The 22,650-nt window shown below is 46.5% G+C and overlaps 1 protein-coding gene across 1 annotated transcript in view; it reads right to left on the bottom strand.

The window, feature by feature from the left end:
* Nucleotides 1-22,650, bottom strand: part of CAPN5 (calpain 5) — a 146,119-nt gene that overhangs the window by 54,975 nt on the left and 68,494 nt on the right. The window contains exon 3 of the mRNA XM_088473792.1: nucleotides 694-825. Within this exon, the coding sequence (XP_088329918.1) occupies nucleotides 694-825 (132 nt within the window). The remainder of the gene's footprint in view (nucleotides 1-693; nucleotides 826-22,650) is intronic.

The following is a 22,650-nucleotide window of genomic DNA, read 5'->3' as shown; positions in this document are numbered from 1 at the left end:
CCCGGCATCTTTAGTACACTGTGGGCCTGATTCAGACCCGTTCACTAAGCTGCGAACGCATGCTATGGGCAATTACGCACATTTGTGCATGCATATGTATCAAAGTACGCATGCGCGAACCAGTCACTGCGGCCGGGAATCGTGCGCTCGTAGTACACAGACTGGCCGCTGCTTTGAGTGACAGATATTGCCGTTTGTGGGTGGTAACAGGGGAAGTTGCTTGTGAACGGGGGAGTGGTGCTGTGAATGCAGGCGTGTCTGGCCATCAAAACGGAGTTTTATGGGCGTGCATAATTAGCATGGAAGAGTCATAGTACACGTCACCTGGTTGTATTTCAGTCTGCAGTGATCGCAGTGCTTGCGGCGGAGTAGGGTCTACCTCAAGTGCTGCGTGCAGCTCCGATGGTTCTCGATGTCACCGATTATTCACACTCTTCCTGGGAATGTCGTGTGTTATGAAAGAAAGGTGGGCGTCTTTATACTCCACCGTGCGCTCACTGCCATCGCTCTCTAAGGCATACAGGGCGTCCTTTCACCAGACAGTTGCGATCGCGGCATTTGCATACCCAGCCCCTTTTAGCTGCGTGAGAGCGCAGCTTAGCGTCCGGCTTTCACTTCGAGTTATAAAGAATACTGTACACACCATACACGCGACTGGCTGAGTCTACTCATATTAGGATCAGGGACTCTTACCTTCTGCCACAAGGCCTCCCGTGACGCCAGCGAGGAGGAGGCGGCCACAAACCAGCAGTTCCCCACCTGGCCCTGGTGCAAGTCGTGTGAGCTGATGCCATCCACAAAGAGGCGGGGGTCGGTGCAGAACTCCTGCAAGGGGACAGCGGGCACAGAATTAGTATCACAAGGTTACTAAACAGAGGGGGGAAAAACACAGGGTTATTTTTTATTTGGTAATCTATTAAACATTGCTTTGATTCTGCATTTTAATATCTCCTATTTCTTATACTTTAAAAAAAATTAAATAAAAGTGACTGTGTGTCTGCAGGTAATGACGATACTCGCATGTCTGAGATCTCGCGTGTTATAAGCTTGGCAGAGCCACAGAGGAGGAGGAACACTAGAAATTGTTCTACCATATTCTGACCGACTCTATTTTTTGATAATGTAACGTTAAGATTTCGAACGGAACGCAGCTGCAAAAAAAATGCTAATAGTTTCAAAGCTTGTCTGGGCATAAGGATGCCCACCGCTGCCTTCTCACGTGCGTACGACGTCGGTTGCCTGCGTAAATATCAGTAACATCTTGCACTTGCAGTAGGTCTCACCAGCTCTCCTGATAAGCAGAGGGCCATCATGCTGCGTAGTCGATCGCAATAACTAATTTATGCACGCAGTTAAAACGTTCCGACGCGCCTGCGTTTTTCTGACCACCCCCCAAACACTGACTACTTGTCAATCGCTCTGTACTGGTTCCCCTGTGCGTGCGGAATCGCAACATAATAGCAGCGCTGGTGCAGTGGAGCTTATACGCCAGCGCAATGGCTAACAATCGCTCGAGTGTCCATTTCTGAAACAGGTCATCAGATTTCATGGGGGGAAATAATTCTACGGTACCATAACCCTTCTAGAACACACACAGGTCTAGTTGTGCTTTATAGTTCCTCTCCGCCTGGCTGGCCATTGAGCCATTTTCAAACAAAATAAAGAATAATTGCAACGTGTCTACTTTCGAACACAAGGATACAATAGACATAAATGATGGGATACGGGGGATGTCTGTGGTCAGAATGCCGATGCCGGAATCCCAGCGCCGGCATTACGAAGGTAAATAGCGGAGTTTGGGGGAGTGTTAGGCACTAGGGGGCAGAGTTAGGCACTAAGGGCGAGGGGAAAGGGCACGGGGTGGGGGGGTTAGGGGTTAGAGGTAGAGAGTAGGGGAGGGTTAGGCACTAGGGTGAGCTTTAGCGACTAAGGGGGGAGAGTTAGCCACTAAGGGGGGGAGAGTTAGCCACTAAGCGGGGGATAGTTAGCCACTAAGGGGGGAGAGTTAGCCACTAAGGGGGGAGAGTTAGCCACTAAGGGGGGAGAGTTAGGGGTTAGAGGTAGAGAGTAGGGGAGGGTTAGGTTTAGGGTGCAGGGAGGGGGAAGGGCATCAGGTGGGAGGGTTAGGGGTTAGAGGTAGAGAGTAGGGGAGGGATAGGTTTAGGGTGCGGGGAGGGGGAAGGGCAGCGGTACCGGGTGGGCGGGTTAGGGGTTAGAGGTAGAGAGTAGGGGAGGGTTAGGATACTGACCGACAGGTGTCGGTATCCTAACCCTGTCGTGGGGCCGGAGTCGGGATTTTGACCGCCGGGAACCCGAGCGTCAGCATCCCGTACCCAACCCATAATTTACACCATAGTTCCCACAACTGTCTAATGTCCTATATAATACCACATTGAGGCGGACTCATTCTAATTAAGATGTACATTTACAACAGGTGAATCTGGACGGAGGGAGAAAGGTGTGACTATTGTGGGGTGAGAGTCACCAGCGGACGGATAATATTGTTACCAAGTATAATTGGTCAGTTTCTTTGAATTGCTTCCAAGCCGCCACTCCAGAAACGCTTTATTATATATTACATGGAGAAGGTGGACGCAGGGAAATGTCATAGCATATATCATTCAGTCTTATTAAGAAGGATTAATCGGTGGGGTCCGGGGATATACGGTAATTGGTCACTTGATACTAGAGGGTAACACAGAAACACCTCCTCATTAACTCCATCCAGATAAACGATGCTCTACTTTTATGAGAATTATGTAACAATTGTCGGCTAATTAATCCGATTTCGGTTCGTTTTTTTACTATAACTTAAAAAAAAAAAGACGCAATATTGAATAAAATGCATCTTCAAAACACCTAGGGGGTAAATTTACTAAAGTGAGAGGTTTTAGAAGTGGAGATGTTACCCGTGGCAACCAGTCAGCTTCAGGCTATTATCTTCTAGATGGTGCTAGTTAAATGTTAAGTAGAATCTGATTGGTTGCTATAGGCAACATCTCCACTTCTAAAAACTCTCACTTTAGTAAATAACCTCCTAGTTTCTAATTTGATTAAATCTAAAATTACATTTTCACCGTTATACTCCCCCCCCAAAAAAGAAAAAAAAATATATATATATATTTGAGAGGTAAAAAAAGATTTCTAAAATCTCTGTAAACTAAAATGAATTCCATTATATCGCTAGGATTGATCGAGGTCAGTGAAGCCATGACTGCCTGGTACTCCCCATCGCAGGCATTTTCTCACACTGGCTGACTGCGATTGGCTGACGGTGAAGGGCAGTGTAGGGATTAATTCAGATCATTGGTGTGTGATGAGCGAACGGGTCTTTTATCAGTGCGACGTTTACTTCTCACTTATTTTAATTATTTGGACTACGACGGTGAAGATTTAATTTTAGATTTAATTAAATGAGAAATGAGGTGTATTGAGGATGCATTTAAAATGTGTTTATGTTTTGTCTCTTGGTATAACGGGTGTAGTGCTAGGGGTCTCAGTCGCCCAGCGTTAAAAGACATTTCTGCATGTTACATTCATATATGTAGGCAGCTAGATGTGTACGACAAGCCCCCGTTGGTGATGCTCTGGGTTGGTTCCTCGGGACCCTGCTAAAATGTTGTTTCTTTCCTCATCCTAAATAAGATGTAAAATTTACAACAGATAAAGTCATTCAATTAATGAGATTAAATTAAGGGGTTGAGTACGGAATGTCGGCGCGGTAATGATACAGCCACCTGCTGGTAAGTATCCTAACCCTCCCTCCCACAGTTAAAACCGAACCCCCCCCCCTCCCCCTGCAGCCTAAACCTATCCCTCCCCAGCTAGTTCCTAACCCTCCTCCCAGTGCCTAACCCTAACCCCACTACTTACCTTCAGGGTGCTGGTACCAGGATTCTGACTGGTGTCAGGTTTTAGGCGCTGGCATCTAAATTACATCCCAGATTAAGAACACCATTCAAAATTACCACTACTGTAATATTTATATAAATTCTTTACAGTGCTTCTTTTACGTGTCTTTGCGCCTGTGACTGTGTCTCTAGAAGAGCGTTGTGCATCAGTCAGGTCTCATTAGGCGATAGCACTTGCTCTACACAGCTACAGACCAACGCATTAACAGGACTATCGACTATAGAGAACATAAATAACTATTACAGCATGGCAAATCGTGCCCATCTCAGGATCTGATCTCTAGAGCACATATGAGACACGTTGGAAGTGGCCAAAGACTAGATGCCACTGGGCATACAATCCCATATATGCCGTATGGTGCAGGGTACAGTTATGGTGCACACACGGTCAGATTTTTCCTTCAGATATGAACGATAACGATTTAAAAATCGTTCAGTCGTTCATATCTGAAGGAAAATCTGACATATCTGACATGCCTGAACGATGGACGATTTACAATGCGCGTTCCCGTTTGTCAGAGAACGATATCTGACATCTGATGTGTTTGCAGTCAGACTTGGACGATTCCATTCATTTTAATGCAGTCAAAAATCGTTCAAAACTTTGGTAAAATAGTTCATCTGACAAATCTGACCGTGTGTAGCAGAGTGTTGTATACTATGCAATGCCAGAACAGTATACTCTCTTTTCCCATCTACCCTGTGTTAGCAGAGTGTTGTATACTATGCAATGCCAGAACAGTATACTCTCTTTTCCCATCTATCCTGTGTTAGCAGAGATTTGTATACTATGCAATGCCAGAACAGTATACTCTCTTTTCCCATCTATCCTGTGTTAGCAGAGTGTTGTATACTATGCAATGCCAGAACAGTATACTCTCTTTTCCCATCTATCCTGTGTTAGCAGAGTGTTGTATACTATGCAATGCCAGAACAGTGTACTCTCTTTTCCCATCTATCCTGTGTTAGCAGAGTGTTGTATACTATGCAATGCCAGAACAGTATACTCTCTTTTCCCATCTATCCTGTGTTAGCAGAGATTTGTATACTATGCAATGCCAGAACAGTATACTCTCTTTTCCCATCTATCCTGTGTTAGCAGTGTTGTATACTATGCAATGCCAGAACAGTATATTCTCTTTTCCCATCTATCCTGTGTTAGCAGAGTGTTGTATACTATGCAATGCCAGAACAGTATACTCTCTTTTCCCATCTACCCTGTGTTAGCAGAGTGTTGTATACTATGCAATGCCAGAACAGTATACTCTCTCTTCCCATCTATCCTGTGTTAGCAGAGTGTTGTATACTATGCAATGCCAGAACAGTATACTCTCTCTTCCCATCTATCCTGTGTTAGCAGAGTGTTGTATACTATGCAATGCCAGAACAGTGAGGGGTCATGTTATATACAGATGTGTTCTCACTCGTCTTTGCTACAGTCGCGCCAAACAGCCCCTCGCGGCGTGTCTGGTCCCATGAGAATCAGCTGGTGCCGGGAATTGCTTTCGCATTTTATTCTGCGTAATGCGGTAAAGTCGAAATGCGATGCAGCTATTACGCACCAGCAGACTCTGCGGATTATGCGACACTAGTATATCTGTGCATTTTCGCCATAAAAAAAGACGCCAGATGCTATCAGATTTGCAGGGGACCTGGCGGCTCACTCACGCCAGGCATATCACGCTGCATTACGTATTGAGGTTAGATGAGAAAGGACACGTCTCTATGTATTGTGTGCATTGTACATATTTCACCTATGGAACTCAAACGGTTGAATCAGCATTCGCCTGTGTTACAGTGAGAGCCCTGCCACTAGATGGCGACATACACTTGAATAATATAAATTCTAAACCACAAAACGTTCAATCCTTATTTTTCACCAGTCTGATTTTGTGTGTGTGTGTGTGTGTGTGTGTGAGATCACCTTATTTAGGTATGCTAAAATTATATGTGAAATATATCCGAGAAGGTACATAGGCAACAGCAAGGGTGAGTCTTATCCAGTCTTCAATAGAGGATGAATGGCAGTGATGGCTATAGCCGGAATCTAGCTATCATTTATCTAGTAGAAGGGTGGGAAAGATGTGGCGCTCCAGCTGCTGTGGAACTACACAACCCAGCAGTTAAAAGCAAAACTGTGGCAGGGCATGCTGGGATGTGTAGTTCCACAGCAGCTGAATTACCACAAGATTGCTTACCCGTGATCTAGTACGTTCTATAAGAGATAGCTAGAATCTGTTCACCTGTCCTCTGACATTGCGCCTGATGAAAAAGAAAGGTGCGATTTTCCTGCAAACCCCAAATATAAATAATATAGCCCCTCATGCTACATATACAGTTTAGCAATTCCCACTACTGCATTGGACACGTGACTATGTATGTATGCAGCCAAGGGATCAGTATGATTGGCCGGTGGTTCGAATCCCGACAGCGGGAGCCCGGCAGTGAAGATCCCGACAGGCAAGTATATTTCCTATTTACTAACCTAACCCCTCCCCAAACACTCCCTTAGGGGTGCCTAACCATAACCTCCCCCAAGTGCCTAACCCCGCCTCTAGGTGACTAATCCTAACACCCCCTTCCCCGCAGCCTAACCCCAAGTCTCCCGGGGGGGATGCCTAACCAACCCCCAGGGGTGCCTAACCCTAAACCCCTAAGTCCCCCCCCCCAGAAGCCCCTTACCTAAACCCTCCCCCCGCAGCTGTCCGCGCCCGGCTTACCTTCGATCGGTAGGCCGGGTGTCAGGCTCCCGGCGTAAGTCTAATGACAGGCGCCGGGAATTCCACGCCTGTCAGACAGTTGCCGGGGATTAGACCGTCGGTATCCCGACTGCATACACTAGCCACAGAGACAAGTTATTAGAAATGTGGTCCCTGTCCTGTAGAGCTTGCAATCTTAATGTGTATAGAGGCTGCGGCAGTATTGCTCCTGAGGTAGTGCAGAACCAAGTTGATGTATGTATAAAACAGGTGGAGAGTATGGAGCATGGTGGTGGATAAGTGACATCATTCAACGCCAGCGTGGAAATCCCGACTGCGCAGTCTGGGTACGGAGGAGACGTTACATGGGCCCGTCAAACACAAATTTGTATATTCTCAAAACGTGTTCATGGGTTACCTCAGGGTGTTACAGATTCCTCCTGTTGTACAAAAAAAAACATATTGGTGCATGTATGTAAGAGAATTTAGATTGCAAGCTCCTCTGGCCAAGGCATTAATGTGATTGAACAGTCTATGTAATACTCTGCATGATATGTCGGCCCTATATAAATAAAAGGTTAATAATAAACATATGAGAAGCCCAGCAGTAAAAGTCCACAACAATTTTTCTTTGTCTCAGTAAAACAAGTGCGTTTTGTTTGCACAGCGCAGATTGCGCCAATTCACTCCACGGAGGCTCCCAAGGGAAAAAAAAACACTGTTTTATATAGATATTGCCCCACGTGCGCTGTGTACAGTGACTCACTGTCACTCTCCATTGTACGGTAAAACCTATTTACGTCCCGGCCGCACCTCAGACCAAGCGATAGAAACTGAGGATACCAAGAGACAAGGACACTCCCTGTACTCAGCCTACCAACAATGCTGCCAGGTGTAACTAGTCTAACATCCAGCCAGAGGTCACTGGATGAACTGAAAGCCTTTACTTATCCCACAGTTAGATTAGATTATCCAGCTAAGCCAAGGTGTGTACAAAGGGCTGTGGTGTTACTCTGGCAGGATACTGGTATTTTCTACTTCAGGGTCCATAGGGGGTCCACAGGGTTGACCTTGGGGTATAGGTTGGGAACCAAATCCGGGCACCACGCAGTTAAAGCTTTTAGCTCCCAGGATGCACTGGGTCCACTCTCCCTATAACCCCACCCCCAAGCCAGAGGCACCTCAGTTTAAGTTGGTGCCCGGCCGGAGTCGGGTCACCGTTAGCGCAGGGGGAGCTGATTAGCAGCCCCTAAGCTTATTTTATTTTTTTAGGGACAAAGTTTTTTCATGGACTTTGGACTCTTCAGAGCGGCAGCGTCGGACTGTCCATAGGACGTCTAAGCTGCCGCTCCGTCACCCCGCTGGCGCTGAGACGCCAGTACAGATCTGGGGATCTCAGCGGGACCCCAGAGTCTGTACTAGCCGGACTCTGCGGGCGCCCAGGACTGCTGCCGGATCCACGGGGAGCAGGTAAGGTCGCGGATCACCGCTTGCGGTGATCCGCGCATTTCAAATGCAGTCCTGTGCCTCCGGTCTCAGGGGACAGACCGGAGGCGCCGGCAGTGGCGGCGGGCCCCCCATACCCCGTGTGTCCACTAGACCACCAGGGACTTAACGATCGGTGCAGGGAGCCGGCGTCCCGGGGGTTAATAGCCGGCCAGGGGAGGCAGCCTTCCCTGTTACAGCGGCTCCTCCCCTCAGCTCAGCGCGCCTTTCAGTATCCATAGTCTGGCGTCACTGAGCTGCTTCCTCCGCGGGCCACGCTTCCTCTGAGGTCTCCAGCGGCCATTTTATCTCTGTGGTGCAGCAGAAATCTCTCAGGATGGCAGTGAGTCCAGTCCCCCTGCGTACCTCACCATCAGGTCAGTGTACACAGCGCTGTAGCCTTCCCAGACACTGAATCTGGGCAGTTGAATGCAGTGTAATAGTGCAGTATATTATATGACATGTTTATGTATATATGTATATATCTGCATTGTATGTGACTTATGCTAGTGCTGACTGTACTTTATTCTCTCACCTGTCAGTGTATATCTATCCCTTTTCTTTATCTGCCCTAATACAGCTGTACTTAGGGTGGTTCTGAGACCTCACATTTATATACTTGTTAATATTTGTGTGGTTTGTCACATACTGTTGCGTGCTGCACGTTGCCATATTTTAGATGGAACTGTGTGTTGCATACGCTGAAAATGGGTCCCTGCAGCTAATTTTTGGCATCAGTCAGGACCAGTATAGTCTGACCAGGAGATAGAGCGTTATACTGCACCCATTTTTACTATCCTGCAAGTCATGTGCTGCAGGTGTTAGTGCGGAGGATTTGACTCATAAAGGGTTCTGTATGTGGCGTCATCTGGTGCCGGCCTCTTTCACGACCCCCTTGGGCGGTTTGTTTTCTCGGGATCCTCTCAATTGCGGATCGCCGGGCGGGCCCCATTGTTGTACCTCACTTGGGGTTACTTCACCATACTGCCCTTTTCATCTCAGGGTATCTCGCAGCTTCTTGCACTCTTCCCCTGTGACACAGACTACCGCTCCCTGCAGGGTTTTTTCGCAGTATATGAATTCCCCCTGGTGCCACAATAGTCTGTCATTCCCCTTGCAGGGATTACCACAACAGCCACCCTGGGTGGATGTCGTTTTCTACGAAACGCTAATTGGCGTGGTTGACGCCCTGTGGTTACTTCCCAGTTGGCTCTGCCGTGAACTGGGTACTGTTCGGGGCTCTTTCCCTCTTACACGGGGGGAAGCCTATTGCAGGTATTATTATCCCTGCTTTAGGGCTGGTAGCAGGTCCATTCTGGTTAGAGTGAATGTTGACCTGCACCTGTATCATACACCCTCAGTATTGCGTGCCTTCGGGTTACCTGTTGCTGACTAGCGGGTGGATCGCATAGCGGGACTCTGGCTGTTGCCAGATAGGAGGTGTTACAACAGTGTTTGGCCTCCTGTCCCAAATTCCCTGAGGGTCATCACGAGCCCCTCCTGGGGGGGATGGGCGTGTTACTCGTCTGATTACAGACGTTACTACGCCTCCCATTCCTGCGTGGTCGGATTCTTCGGATCCGTAGGTGGTAACTCTGCCTGAAATCAGTATACTTGCTTTCAGGAGTTGTTACCCATCCTACCATGGCTATAGCATGGTTGGTTAATACTATTGCATATTGGGTTGATGCATTTGTAACGTTTTTTCCCCTCCAACACGTCGGGGGTTCAAATGTATTTGGTCGCTCACGTAATATATGCTGTTGTCATAGGTGGAAATGCCTATATTGGATACCAGTCTCCTAACTTTCAGAGTTCCTGCTGCGACTGTATCCTCCGTAATACCCTATGGCTGCGCTCTGGGAATGCAGAGGTGCAGATACCATCTTTAGGGTTGATATTGTTTGGTCCTGACCTGGACAAGATTGTAGTAACATTGGCAGTATTACTAACGACAAGTTTACCGCTTTCAGCTATGCCCACTACAAGGCCTCAGACTAAGTCTGTTAAGTCTTTTTTGTCCTCTGGGTCAGCCTAAAGGTCTGTTTCTTCGTAGACTGTCGGCATCTACAAGGGCCGACATATCCAGTACCGAGCAGGCCTGGACTGCCAGCCGATCCTGCTTCTGAACCTACGGATATCTCTTCAGTCTGACGGGACAGGCCTACAACTGGGAGATACCGATTTTCTCAGTTCGCCCGGTATTAGTGTCAAGTTGCCGCGGCTACGTGGGTAGGAGGGTACGCCCTCTTTACAAGGGCCTTACAGATCCAGAAAGCTATGCAGTTGTTGCGGTAAGCGGAGCTAATTAGGCCATCCCTACTATCTCAGTGAGGGACTGGTTGTTCTGTTTTCTTTCTGGTGCGGTGGCTGAATGGTCCTCTTTGGCCTATTCTCTGTCTCAATTCCCTGAACCAGTTCCTAAAGCTACCTGGGCTCAGGAGGAAATCCCTATGCTCCATCATACGATGTTTGGAACCTGGGGACTTTAGGGTATCACTGGATATACAGGACGCGTGCCTACGGGTACTTACAGAGACCTTTCCTCAGCATGGGCTGAGGTTTGCTGTATCACAGCAACACTTACAATTTTTCGGGCTCTGCCTGTTGGGACTGTCCTCAGCCCCACAGGGGTTTACCAGCGTTTTGGATTTTCTGACAGTTCTTCTGTTCAGTATATCCCAATGCTCCTGTACCTGGACGGCCTCCTGCTCTTAGCGGGATCACCGGGGTACTTTACGGCCAGGTCAGGATGACTGTGGCTTCTTCAGGGTGCAGACGTTTAATCAACGGGGAAAAAGTCCTCCCTGCATCCCTCTCTGGGTATTCTTCATCTAGGATCCCTGCTGGATTCTCAGAATCTGAGAATTCTTCTGGCGTAAGACGGAATCTCCTCTCTTCCATTAGGAGTACATGGTTGTCTGCGCAGTCGACAGATGTCTTTACACTCTGGGATGCATGGTGGAATGGGCTCAGTTCCATTCCAGGCCTTTCCATAATTGGCTCATCTCCAGATGGAATTAGTTTTTTCTGTCGGATAACTGTTCAAACGATGATGCTCTCTCCGGAGGCAAGTCGGTCCCTGTCCGGGTGGCTATGGCCATCTCGTCCAGGGTTTTCTTTGCTAGGGACAGTGTCTGGATCGAATCCTTTTCAGTGCAGTTGGACGTCTGTCGATTCCACCCTGTCAATTAACTTACTCTGGCATAACTCTGGTTTCCCGGTGAACCTGAAAAGGTTCAGTCCGACAGGGTCAGGACAGTGGCTTCCTTTTTAGCAACACTGTTCGTTGGGTGGCAATGACAGGTATGTCACATATTCGGACATAGTCCGAGGGTCTCCTCCCGACCATCTCGGCAGCGTTCATTTCAGGAGCTCTCCATTGGGAAGCGGGAGTCCTCAGCCGTCACGACGTGCATCCCGGGGACTAGTCTCTTCCCCAAGAGAGGTTTCATCTCCTGGTGAGCAGGGGGGGCCCCCCTGAGGTGACCCTCATGGCCTTCTGACTTTATCACACTATGGTGTTACAGTTCAGCTCTGGGGATTCTGAAGCAAACTTCAGCGACTCTTTGTCGGTGAAGTGGTCCTTCCACTTTGTGTACCTGTGTTCTCCGGTCTCCCTTCTTCCTCGAGGTCTTTGGAAGTGTTTTCAATCGAGACGGAGATGCTTTCCTGCTGGTGGCTCCTGATTGCCCCAGATGTCAGGGGTACTTGGATCTTCGGAGTCTCTACATCGATACTCCATCCCTGATGCTTCACTGCCCGGACCTGTTGTCTCAGGGTCCTTGGTTTTGCCTTGGACCTGGGTCGTTTGTCTTTGACTGTGTCCTTACAGTGGTCTTACGGCTTCCCTGGCTTTGTCATCGTTGGAATGATTAGAGCACATGGATCAGCTCTTGCTGGGACCTACCACAAACTGTGGCAGCCATAAATCTTATGGTATTGTACCTGTCGATACAATCCTCCGGTGTCCAGGATTTCCAGATATTCTGGCATTCCTTCCGGCTGGCTTGGGTTTCACACTTGGCCTGGTCTTCCTGACAGTGCGGATCTCTACACTGTCAGTATGGTTAAGATATGGAATGGCTTCACTCTGGTATCCAGTTCATCCTTTGGAGTGTTTTCTTGATTATGCCTCCATTTGTCCTCCCTAGGGACTCCTTTGGAGTAAGTAGTGGTTCTTCGTTACCTCCGGGGACAGTCAATGGAACCGCTGGTTGTGATAGCCATTACATGGTCTATTGCTTAGGCTCTCTCTTTCTCTCAGGGTGTTTATATCAACCAGGAGAGTGTCTGAATTGGGAGCGTTCTCATGTGGCTCCCTCTTCTGGAGGGCATCATGTCAGGGTGGGAGTTGCTCTCGCCCTGTGTTTCTTCTTAGTGGTTTTCAGGTTCCATATTATTCTGGAACTTATGGTACGGCCATTCTGTCCCCAGTCCTCTCGGCTGGTGTGGCCTCATTGACTGTGGTCTGGCCTCTTTGGATTTATGTGATCCGTTCAGGTTCCTTACGGAAATCGGACTCCTTATTGGTGGTCTGAGATTTCTGGTTTTCACAGGAAAGGATGGCCGGCCTATAACCAAATGTTGGCTTGGATGGCCTCGTAGGTCTTCCTCAGGGGCCTACCCATGGGTAGGCCTTCCTGTTGTTGATGCTTGTTTTTTCTCAGGCCATGTGACCCTCGTGTGCGGCTCGCTGTGGCGCCTCGGCTGTTTTGCCTTACTAGGTGGCCACGTGGTCTTCTGTCCACACCTTTTTAAGGTTCTAGGCATTGGTTTCCTTTGCCTCTCAGGATGCTTCCTTTTTGGCGACGGATTCTCCTCTCAGCACAGGAGCGTCCCCACCCTTGGTTGAACTGCTTTGGGACATCCCCAAGGTCAACCCTGTGGACCCCCTATGGACCCTGAAGTAGAAAACAAGAGATATGGTAAGAACTTACCTTTGTTATCTCTGTTTCTACGAAGTCCATAGGGTCCACAGGGCGCCCGCCCTGACGCACCTGGCTTCATATGGGCTGTGTGGCTGGTCACCGGTTTTCCGTCTCCCATTTCGGTGAGTATGGTTATTGAGTGTTCCAGTTTTCTCTCTCTTTTTCTCTCCTCCTCCTACAAACTTACAAACTGAGGTGCCTCTGGCTTGGGGGTGGGGTTATAGGGAGAGTGGACCCAGTGCATCCTGGGAGCTAAAAGCTTTAACTGCGTGGTGCCCGGATTTGGTTCCCAACCTATACCCCAAGGTCAACCCTGTGGACCCTATGGACTTCGTAGAAACAGAGATAACAAAGGTAAGTTCTTACCATATCTCTTATGTTATACTGGCAGGATACTGGCATTGTGTTATTCTGGCAGGATACTGGCATTATGTTATACTGGCAGGATACTGGCATTGTGTTATTCTGGCAGGATACTGGCATTATGTTATTCTGGCAGGATACTGGCATTTATGTTATACTGGCAGGATACTGGCATTACACCTGTAACAGTGACAGATCTATGTTTAGTCATCATCAGAATGAATCACACATTTTTTTTATATGATCTCTGCTTTGTTAAACCCTTAAATTGACAATATAATCTATTTATAAAAGGTGCGTACACGCAACGATTTTTTTAACAATTTAACTAAAACAACGTCGTTATCGTTAAATAGTTTATAAAATCGATAAACGTTCATGCGCGTTCACGTTTGTAGTTTATCATCCATTCTGACTGTCCAACAAACTACTTTCGTTCAGAAAATCGTTCATTTTGTACAGAATGAACCATGTCCATTCACTGTATGCATGATTAAAAAATCGTTCATTAATTTAGTAACCAACGATTTTTCTAAACGATTTTCGTTCACTTTTTCAAGGGAGAATCTGGATGAAAATCGTTCACTAAAATCGTTGGTTACTAACATCGTTATGTGTGTACGCATCTTAAATGTTAGTCAATTTTTTGAATCTATATAAAATTCTACAGAACTTTGCTCACGAGCTCAGTTTTTTTTCATACATATTGGTCGATGAAAATTAAAACAAAAAACAAAAAAAAAAACAAAAAACAACATTTTTGACTATTTTCTAACACCATTAACAAAGCATATTTCTATAACAAAGGTATAAATCCCACTACTGGGTCTGCAGAACAGTGGGTGCATCCTAGTTACAGCCCCAGGTCAGAAAGAATGGCCCCTTACCGCCTATGCCAGCCACGCTGTTGTAAGTGTATTAATATGTTGGTTGCAAGACTCCATACTTGTTGCATAGTATGGACAGTCACACAATACTATTTCTTTTATTCTGAATGTGAAATGTTATTCTCAGTATCCGCTAATGTTATTTAAGCTCAGTACCCCCTGTTTCTGTTCTGTCTCCATTCCTCCGTGTCCAATTCTACACAGCGCTGCTCCTCGTGTCCTGTATTCTGGATGCAATTCTCAGGGGTAAGTTTACCACAGTGAGAATTTTTAGAAGTGAGTTTTAAAAGTGATGTTGCCCACAGCAACCAATCAGATTCTACTTAACATTTAAATAGCACCTTCTAGAAGATAATAGCTAGAATCTGATTGGTTGCTATGGGCAACATCACTTTTAAAACTCACTTCTAAAAACTCGCACTGTAGTAAATTTACCCCTCAGTGTCTGACCACACTCTGTATTTATGCAGCTAAGCAGAGTCACAGAACCATTTATTCCATACGCGATACATTATACAGTGGTAGTCAGGACAGGTACCGGGTTCCCCAGCGGGCCTCAGACAAGGGTCAACACATATGAAGCACAGTATGGCGCTCGCTTACCGGTTATCGGTGAAAAACAAAATAAAATATATTATGGCGCAGTTGGGTTGGATTGGTGTGGTGCCCGGCTTATCGTGTTTCGCAGACCCTGCTGGTGGCAATTCTCAGGATCCACTTTTATCCTGTATAATGACAGATGCACAGTACCGCATTTCCCACAGAGATAACACTATTTATTCTTCTGATGAAAACTAAATTAAATCAACCTTTAAACCATGTATTCAGAAACGTATACGTTTTTTATTTATTTACGAATGTCCATTTTGTAGTAATAACACTTAGACCTCATACCGACGTAATGACATGCGGTCTGCTAGCATTTTTAACGCAAGCACAATCCACTTTACCTCTAAGGTATGATACATTTTCTACCTCCCCCCCCCCCCCAAAATGAGATCCGTCAAGCACAGAATCCATCCACACGCCAACTTTGCACAATGCTGCCACCTTTACACTTCTGCTTAGTGAATACGCCAAAGGTGGGTGTTACCTTACAGTCTCCTAGGTAACACATTCTCCATTATGGGCAACAACCACCTCTAGGTCCATCTGCAGGCCTCCATGCCTACACCTGTGGCCCTTCAGATCCTTTAATCATTTTAACCCTTCTGTCCCAGCTCTTATTCTACACTTCAACCCCCACCGAGCTTCACCTATGGCCCCAGCTGTTACGGCTTAAAATGGAAAATAAAATAGCGCTTTTCTTTGCCTGAAGCAGCCGGTCATATACCACCTCTGCGTGACGCAACACCCTTGATTTAAAGTACTAGTGAGATTAAGGTGAATATATATGGCCCTTTTTCAGGTTACAGGGTAGCACCATGTGGCCCTTCATGTGTATCCGGTCACCCATTACTGGAATACCATTGACGATAAGGGAATGATCTGCACTGTTACTGTGCAATTCTGGAAAACATAATGAGCGCAATGTTTTTGTAGATAACGCACAATGACGCTCCTCCATCTTCTAACCAAATGACAGTAATAAGTTGGAGTAAGTCTGAACGGGATCCGGTCAAAATCCCGACAGTTGGGATGCTGGCACTTGGTAGACCAGCGCCGGAATCCCAATACTTGTCAGAATCCCAGCGGTAAGCAGCGGGGTTAGGGGGAGGGTTAATGTTAGGCACTAGGGGGAGAGGTTTAGGGTGCGGGGAGGTTTAGGAACTAGGGGGAATGTTAGGTTCAGGCACCGGGAAGGGAGGGTTAAGGTAGAAAGACGGGGAGGGTTAGAATACAGACCAACAAGTGTCTGTATTCTAACCCTATCGGGATGCTGGCCACCGGCATGCCGTACCCAACAAGTCTGAACACTCCATACAGTATGTGAAAATGTCCCTTTTGTGACTACAGTTCTTTAATGCTACAGCTACTCAATGGAGAATAAAATTAATTACAAAAATGTGGCTAATACTAACAATCGCTATCAATGAATCTAAAAGAAATTTGGTCAACCTTATATTTAGCCCTTATAACATGACTCAGACAGGGGACATGGCTGGTGCCCCCCTGAATATGGGGCAAATCAGAGACTTTTGTCCACTTGCAAATATATAACGAACATCAGATGTACAGAAAATGCAAATCCGTGGTCACAGCCGAGCTCTGCAGAGACAGCACAGAGTGGAACATGTACTAACAGACAGTCCCTTATACGGGATAACCAGTGTCCTCTCTCTAGGACACAGGCATAGATCACTGCTCCTGCTATGTGGGATGTAAACACAGCACAGATGTTTCTGTAACCAGGACATAGACACAGGGATAGTCTGCAACGGGGAAACTGGTCGCGTTAAGTAACGTACACACTGATCGATATATCGCCCGTTCCATTGAACGGGTGATATCTATAGTGCATCGCTGGGTGTGTACAGCGGATAGGTCTGTGAATGACGTCGTTCACAGACAAATCCGACCTTCTGTACAGTACAGCAGATGGCAGATATATTGTTTCATCTGCAAGTGCATACGGGTGACCTGCCGAACACCAGTACACATGCTGCAGGGACCCGACGGTGAGTGACAGCTCAACTGGACGGGCAAACTTAAATGCCCGCCTAGTTGTAACGTCAGCGCCAACTGCGCAGAGAAATCGCCAGAACGATTGGTAAGTGTGTGTATACACTGACCAATCATTAGATAGGTCGGCGGGTTGGACAAACGGCCGGGTAGTGTACCCAGGTTTAGAGGTCACTGCGGTAATGTGTTCTAGTGTCTGATGAATACAGCACTCCCAGTCACAAGCTCCTAATCTACCACCTTAGGGAAACGATGAGGTTTTGGCCACAAAACTCTGAACTGTGGGAAAAGTATTCAAATGTCACCTTAGCCCTGAGGGTTAACCGTATGACCATCCGTCATGTCCAGGCCTCAGTGTGTTCCCACCCGATACATGCAGCTGACAAGTACAGGTCTCAGTCGCTGTTGGATGTAATTCCAAGACCGAGTGGGGAGATGCATCAAACCTTTGAGACAGAAAGTGAAGTTGTCCATAGCAACCAATTAGCTTTTAACTGTCACCTCATAACCTGTGCTAGACAAAGGTCAGTTAGAAGCCGATTGGTTTCTAAGGGCAACATCTACACTTTATCTCTCGCTCTCTCAACGGTTTGATACATTATCCCCTGTAAGGACAGCGGTCTGGGGATTGTGCAGAATTTTGAGGACAAAAATTAATTTATTCCATTGTGGAATAAGGCTATAACATAACAAAATGTGGAAAAAAAGTGAAGCGCTGTGAATACTTTCTGGATGCACTATAAGCCGATCCAATTACACATAGGCCTCTACTAACAGCACTAGACAGGTTTGACTTGGCCTTCAGTTTTCAGAGCCATTGTTCTCTGTTATCACTCATTTTAGGATGAGGAGAACCCAACTACAGCGTCCCTCAGAATGCTGTGCATTGAGAACAAAACGTACCCCCACAATCACAGACACCCCTATATGTCTTCTATACAATTGTGGACACTCTAAGCACTGCTACCTGAGAAATGAGACTTTAAAGCTAGGTACACATTTTTGATCGAGTCGACGAACGGGACGATTTTTTCAGCAAATCTAAAGCCCCAATATATGTGATGCACATAATGCAATATTTTATTAAAAGTCAGCGGGTTTTTTCGGCCACGCCACACTGATTTTGCATATGTCCGCCCACAAGAGGGACGACGTAGTCACAGGATAACGTAGGACATGGGCAGATTATTGCGAATACATACCTTCCAATTGTCCCACATTCAACGGGACAGTCCCGTTTTTCTGGGACTGTCCCGCGGTCCCACCCGCAGGCCCGAGTGTCCCGCAGTGGAGGGGGAAGTTGAGGGGAGTGCAAACCGCTGCTCTGCGGGGAGGCAGAAGCAGAACAGATGCCGGGCGCACTCGTTTATTGGCGAATCATCGTTTATTGGTTAATTATCGCAGTTATTGTATAGTGTGTACCTAGCTTAAGTTGTAAGTATTTTTTACGTCTTTAGGTCATTTAACAATCAGGTGTTTGGATCAGATTATGGAAAGGCAATGACTAAATTACACCTGTGCTATGTGCTGGCTTCACTTCCACTGACAGAGTTATAAAGGTGCGAGCTGATTATGAAACAAGGCGTAGGCCTGGGTGAGCCCCAGGTGCTCTCACCGCTAGTTTGCACAGTTATTAAACAAGTATTGTTTGCACTGTGGTATGTATGACAATATCTTAATGGCAAACACAAAACCTGGCAGAAACAATGCAGTAAACCAACCTTCCACGTAATAGGGATGTGGTACACTCCGTGGTGCGAACGGGGGGAAACAGGCAAAACTGAGGTTTTGTAAGAAAGGATTACAAATTAAGGGGCATATGTATCAAAGCTTGATGTGAGATAAAATTGTGAGATTTTATATATCACCAACCAATCAGCTTCTAACTTACATTTTGCAGGCTGTGTTTAAGAAATGACAGTTCGGAGCTGATTGGTTGGGGTCAATATTTCACAATTTTACCTCACATCAAGCTTTGATACATATACCCCCAAATCTTATAGGATGGTCACAAATGACCTTCGTAAATAGGTCTGTAAACGTTTCGTAAGCGTCTCACACATCTGCGCAACGGTACACTTTTCTAACGCTAAGGAAAGACACTGCAAAAAGAAAGCTCTGAGAAATGGTTGAAAATGAGGATAATCGCAATTGTAAATACAAAATTCTACCAATGCGCTAGTGACATCAACAAAACACTTCTGAGGCACCGCGGAGGCAACCCTCTTGTAAGTAGAACCAATACCCAATAGTTCTGGTTTACACGTCATATATTCCTGGGAACACTAAAAAAGGGCCCTTGCGCATGCTAGCCTGAGAACCAGTGAATGGCGGAGCATCATAGCACATAGATACTGTTCACAGTTCAGCTGGTATAATTATGGGCATCACACCATCTCTTGTCAAATCTTCAGAGCTGGCACTTCACGTCTTAGGGAAATCCCGATGCTTCTTCTCCACTGATGGATCAACCAACCAGAAGTCGTTTTTCATTATTACATCACATTATTGTCAGTGATGTGATAAATCCTGTCAGAGCGTGAAATTCTCCATCAATCGACCCATTAGTATTCTCCACCCTCTGAACAGGCTCTGCCAGGATAACTCCCAGCTCCTGTCCCGCAGGAAAGCTCACAGAGTCTTCTGAGGAGAAGCCGGTGACGTCCATAATTCTCCCATTAGTGATGCAGACACTATAGTGCTGATACGTGATACAGACTATTGATGTGATCAGTGTGAGGGTTCTGCCAGCGTGTTACAGTGCCTCTCATCTCACTCAGTTCCGGTAAGAGGAACTGCTCATCGCTGCTCAGGGTCCCTGCTCCCATGTCCGACACAGCCATCACTCCACAGCTAATCCCGCCTGAATCCGCCATTCAGGTATCATTCATTCACTATAGCGTTCATCCCTGCAGGCCTGGATAAGGTGCTTTGTAAGTCTTTCTGGATTTCCCTGCTAATAGGAGAGGACTACGTCCGATGGAGTTTTTTCCGGTCTACGAAAGGTTAATGGATGATGTATTGGAGCAGACCATTTATATTCTTGGCGCCTTTCGGCACAGAGGGACAAAATCTTCCCGCCCCTCACATTGATCCCTCATTGATCCCTCCTTTGGAAATATACTAAAAGTATTTTTTCTTTGTTGCCGATTGCCGGTGCTATACAAATAAAAATAAATGTCTATATTTCCACTTGCAAAAAAAATTAAAAATAAAATAAAAATTAATTGTCACTTATCACGGTGATAAAGAAAATTAGTTATCACCGCAATTCACTAATAAAATGCAACTGCGGCAGATGACTGATAGCTCTCCGGCAATACGACTGACTGACTGGCTGTGGTAAGAGGAGTCTTATCACTTCGCCAACCGGTAATGCGTGCATCTGCGCAGCTTTGCCAGCTCTCACACGAGCAGGAGACTTGAAATAAACTTTTTGAAAAAAAAAAGTTTAAATATTTTTTTAAATATAAAAGATAAAAAAAGTTTATAAAATAGAAATCTTTAAAAAAAAAGTGAATAAATGAAGCATTTTCTCTGTGGCCTGCACCTGCAATTACCTTCTTGAGTTGGCGACAGCGTTAAGAAAATACGAATATGAACCGCCGCGATCCTTCATAAATTGGCTTCCGGCAGAGAAACCTGGTGATTAGACTCTACGGCGGGTTTTACCACAGGCTAACCCAAAGGTAATAATTTCATGTATATTGAGAAGCCCCAACTATGGCAAAAACACCCAATAATAAATGTTCCCATTAGTGCGACACCCCCAAAACCACTCCCTGATCCACCATAAGATACTGTCAAGGGTCCTGACACATACTGTAAGCTCTTGATCCTATTGTTAGCATGATCTGGAATGTCCGTCATAGGAACAGGACAGTTAGAGCAGGGCCGAAACTAGTGTTTTTGTCACCCGGGGCAAGACAGTAATTTGGCGCCCCCCTCCCCCTGGTAATTCCCCCGCAGCAGTGCTCCCTTCAGTAGTGCACCTATAGTAATGCCCGCTGAGGTAATGCCCCTGTACTAGTGGCCATATGGTAATGTTCCCATAGTAATGCCCCTGTAGTGCCCATATGGTAATGCCCCCATAGTAATGCCCCTGTAGTGCCCAAATAGTAATGCCCCTGTAGTACCCATATAGTAATGCCCCTGTAGTGCCCATATAGTAATACCTCTAGTAATGCCCCTGTAGTGCCCATGTAGTAATGCCCCTGTAGTGCCCCCTAGTAATACCCCTGTAGTGCCCATGTAGTAATACCTCTAGTAATGCCCCTGTAGTGCCCATGTAGTAATGCCCCTGTAGAGCCCCCTAGTAATGCCCCTGTAGAGCATCCTGGTAATGCCCCTGTAGTGCCCATGTAGTAATACCCCTAGTTATGCCCCTGTAGTGCCCATTTAGTAATGCCCCTGTAGTGCCCATGTACAGCCCCCTGCTAATGCCTCTGTAGAGCCCCCTGGTAATTCCCCTGTAGTGCCCCCTGGTAATGCCCTGTAGAGCCCCCTGGTAATGCCCCTGTAGTGCCCCCTGATAATGCCCCTGTAGTGCCCCCTGATAATGCCCCTGTAGTGCCCCCTGATAATGCCCCTGTAGTGCCCCCTGATAATGCTTCTGTAGTCCCCCTGGTAATGCCCCCGTAGTGCCGCTTACACACACACAAAAAAATAAATACCTTAAACCCCGCTCCTGTGACCGCCGCCGTCCTGTCCGCCTGGCTGCTCCTCGGAACTATGGGAGAGAAGTCATGACGTCTCTCCCATAGTGCCTGTGGGGAGAGCCGGTAAGCTGGAGTTCAGGAGAGAACTCCAGCCTCCGGCTAGCAAGGTGCTCCAGAGAAGGAGCCGGGCGCCCACTGGTAACAACATCTCAGCGGGCGCCCGCCTTAGAGTCTCCCTGCGGCGCCGGGCTGGAGGTCACTGACGCCGGGTGCAGCGGCACCTGGTTAGGGGGTTTGTAAAGATCCCCTCCCCCAGTATGCGGGGCAGTTACAAGGTGCAAAATTGCATCATTTATATAAGTGACCACTTCTCTTATTTATTGTCAAAAAGCACTAAAACTACAAAACGCTGTCCCACTTACAAGCGTGGGAACGTGCTTTTATTACAGCGCGAGTCGCTGACCTTTTAGAATCTAGCGACCAGGGGTGAGCACGTGGCTCTGCAGGCCAGCTACCTCCTCTCTCCTCTATATAATGACAGTCGGCAATGTATACACTAGCGAGAGGTTTGCATACATTTTTTTTTTTTTTTTTTTACATTGTTCGATTATTGGTCCTTTAATTATATTCCTTAAACAGGGCACAAACATTAGCAGTCATTATAGAACCATTTTTTTTTTATTATTTTCATTATTCCAGTAAGTCTCTATTCTAAATCTTATTCTTCCCATATGTAACCATACAACTAGAAGCTGTAACAATTACACACCCTAATAACGCAGGTATTCCTAACATCTCGGCTTAGTTCAATTCCCTCTCATTCCGAGCAACCGCCAGGTATAATAATAATGTACAAAATGTGTATTATACTCGCTGTTGTCAGGTTGCTTCCAGGAATTCAGGAATCCGTCCTTGGCCTTTCCAAGCCATCCTATTCAGCTACAGCTTGGGAAGCGACGTCATACATGCGATTATCATTAACAGCGCCTTTATTTAAGGCTTAGTGATCCTTTAAAAGGCGCACTTAAAAAAAAAAATACAGTATATATATTTGGGTCAAGTAAAGTATCAGGTCGTACCAAATAGTTAAAATA

The sequence above is a fragment of the Taudactylus pleione genome, unplaced genomic scaffold, assembly GCF_031769625.1.
Source record: "Taudactylus pleione unplaced genomic scaffold, aTauple2 ptg000140l, whole genome shotgun sequence".
In the NCBI taxonomy this organism is placed as follows: Eukaryota; Metazoa; Chordata; class Amphibia; order Anura; family Myobatrachidae; genus Taudactylus; species Taudactylus pleione.
Note: the sequence above shows the minus strand (reverse complement) of the source record. Positions and strands in the feature narration are given on the sequence as shown.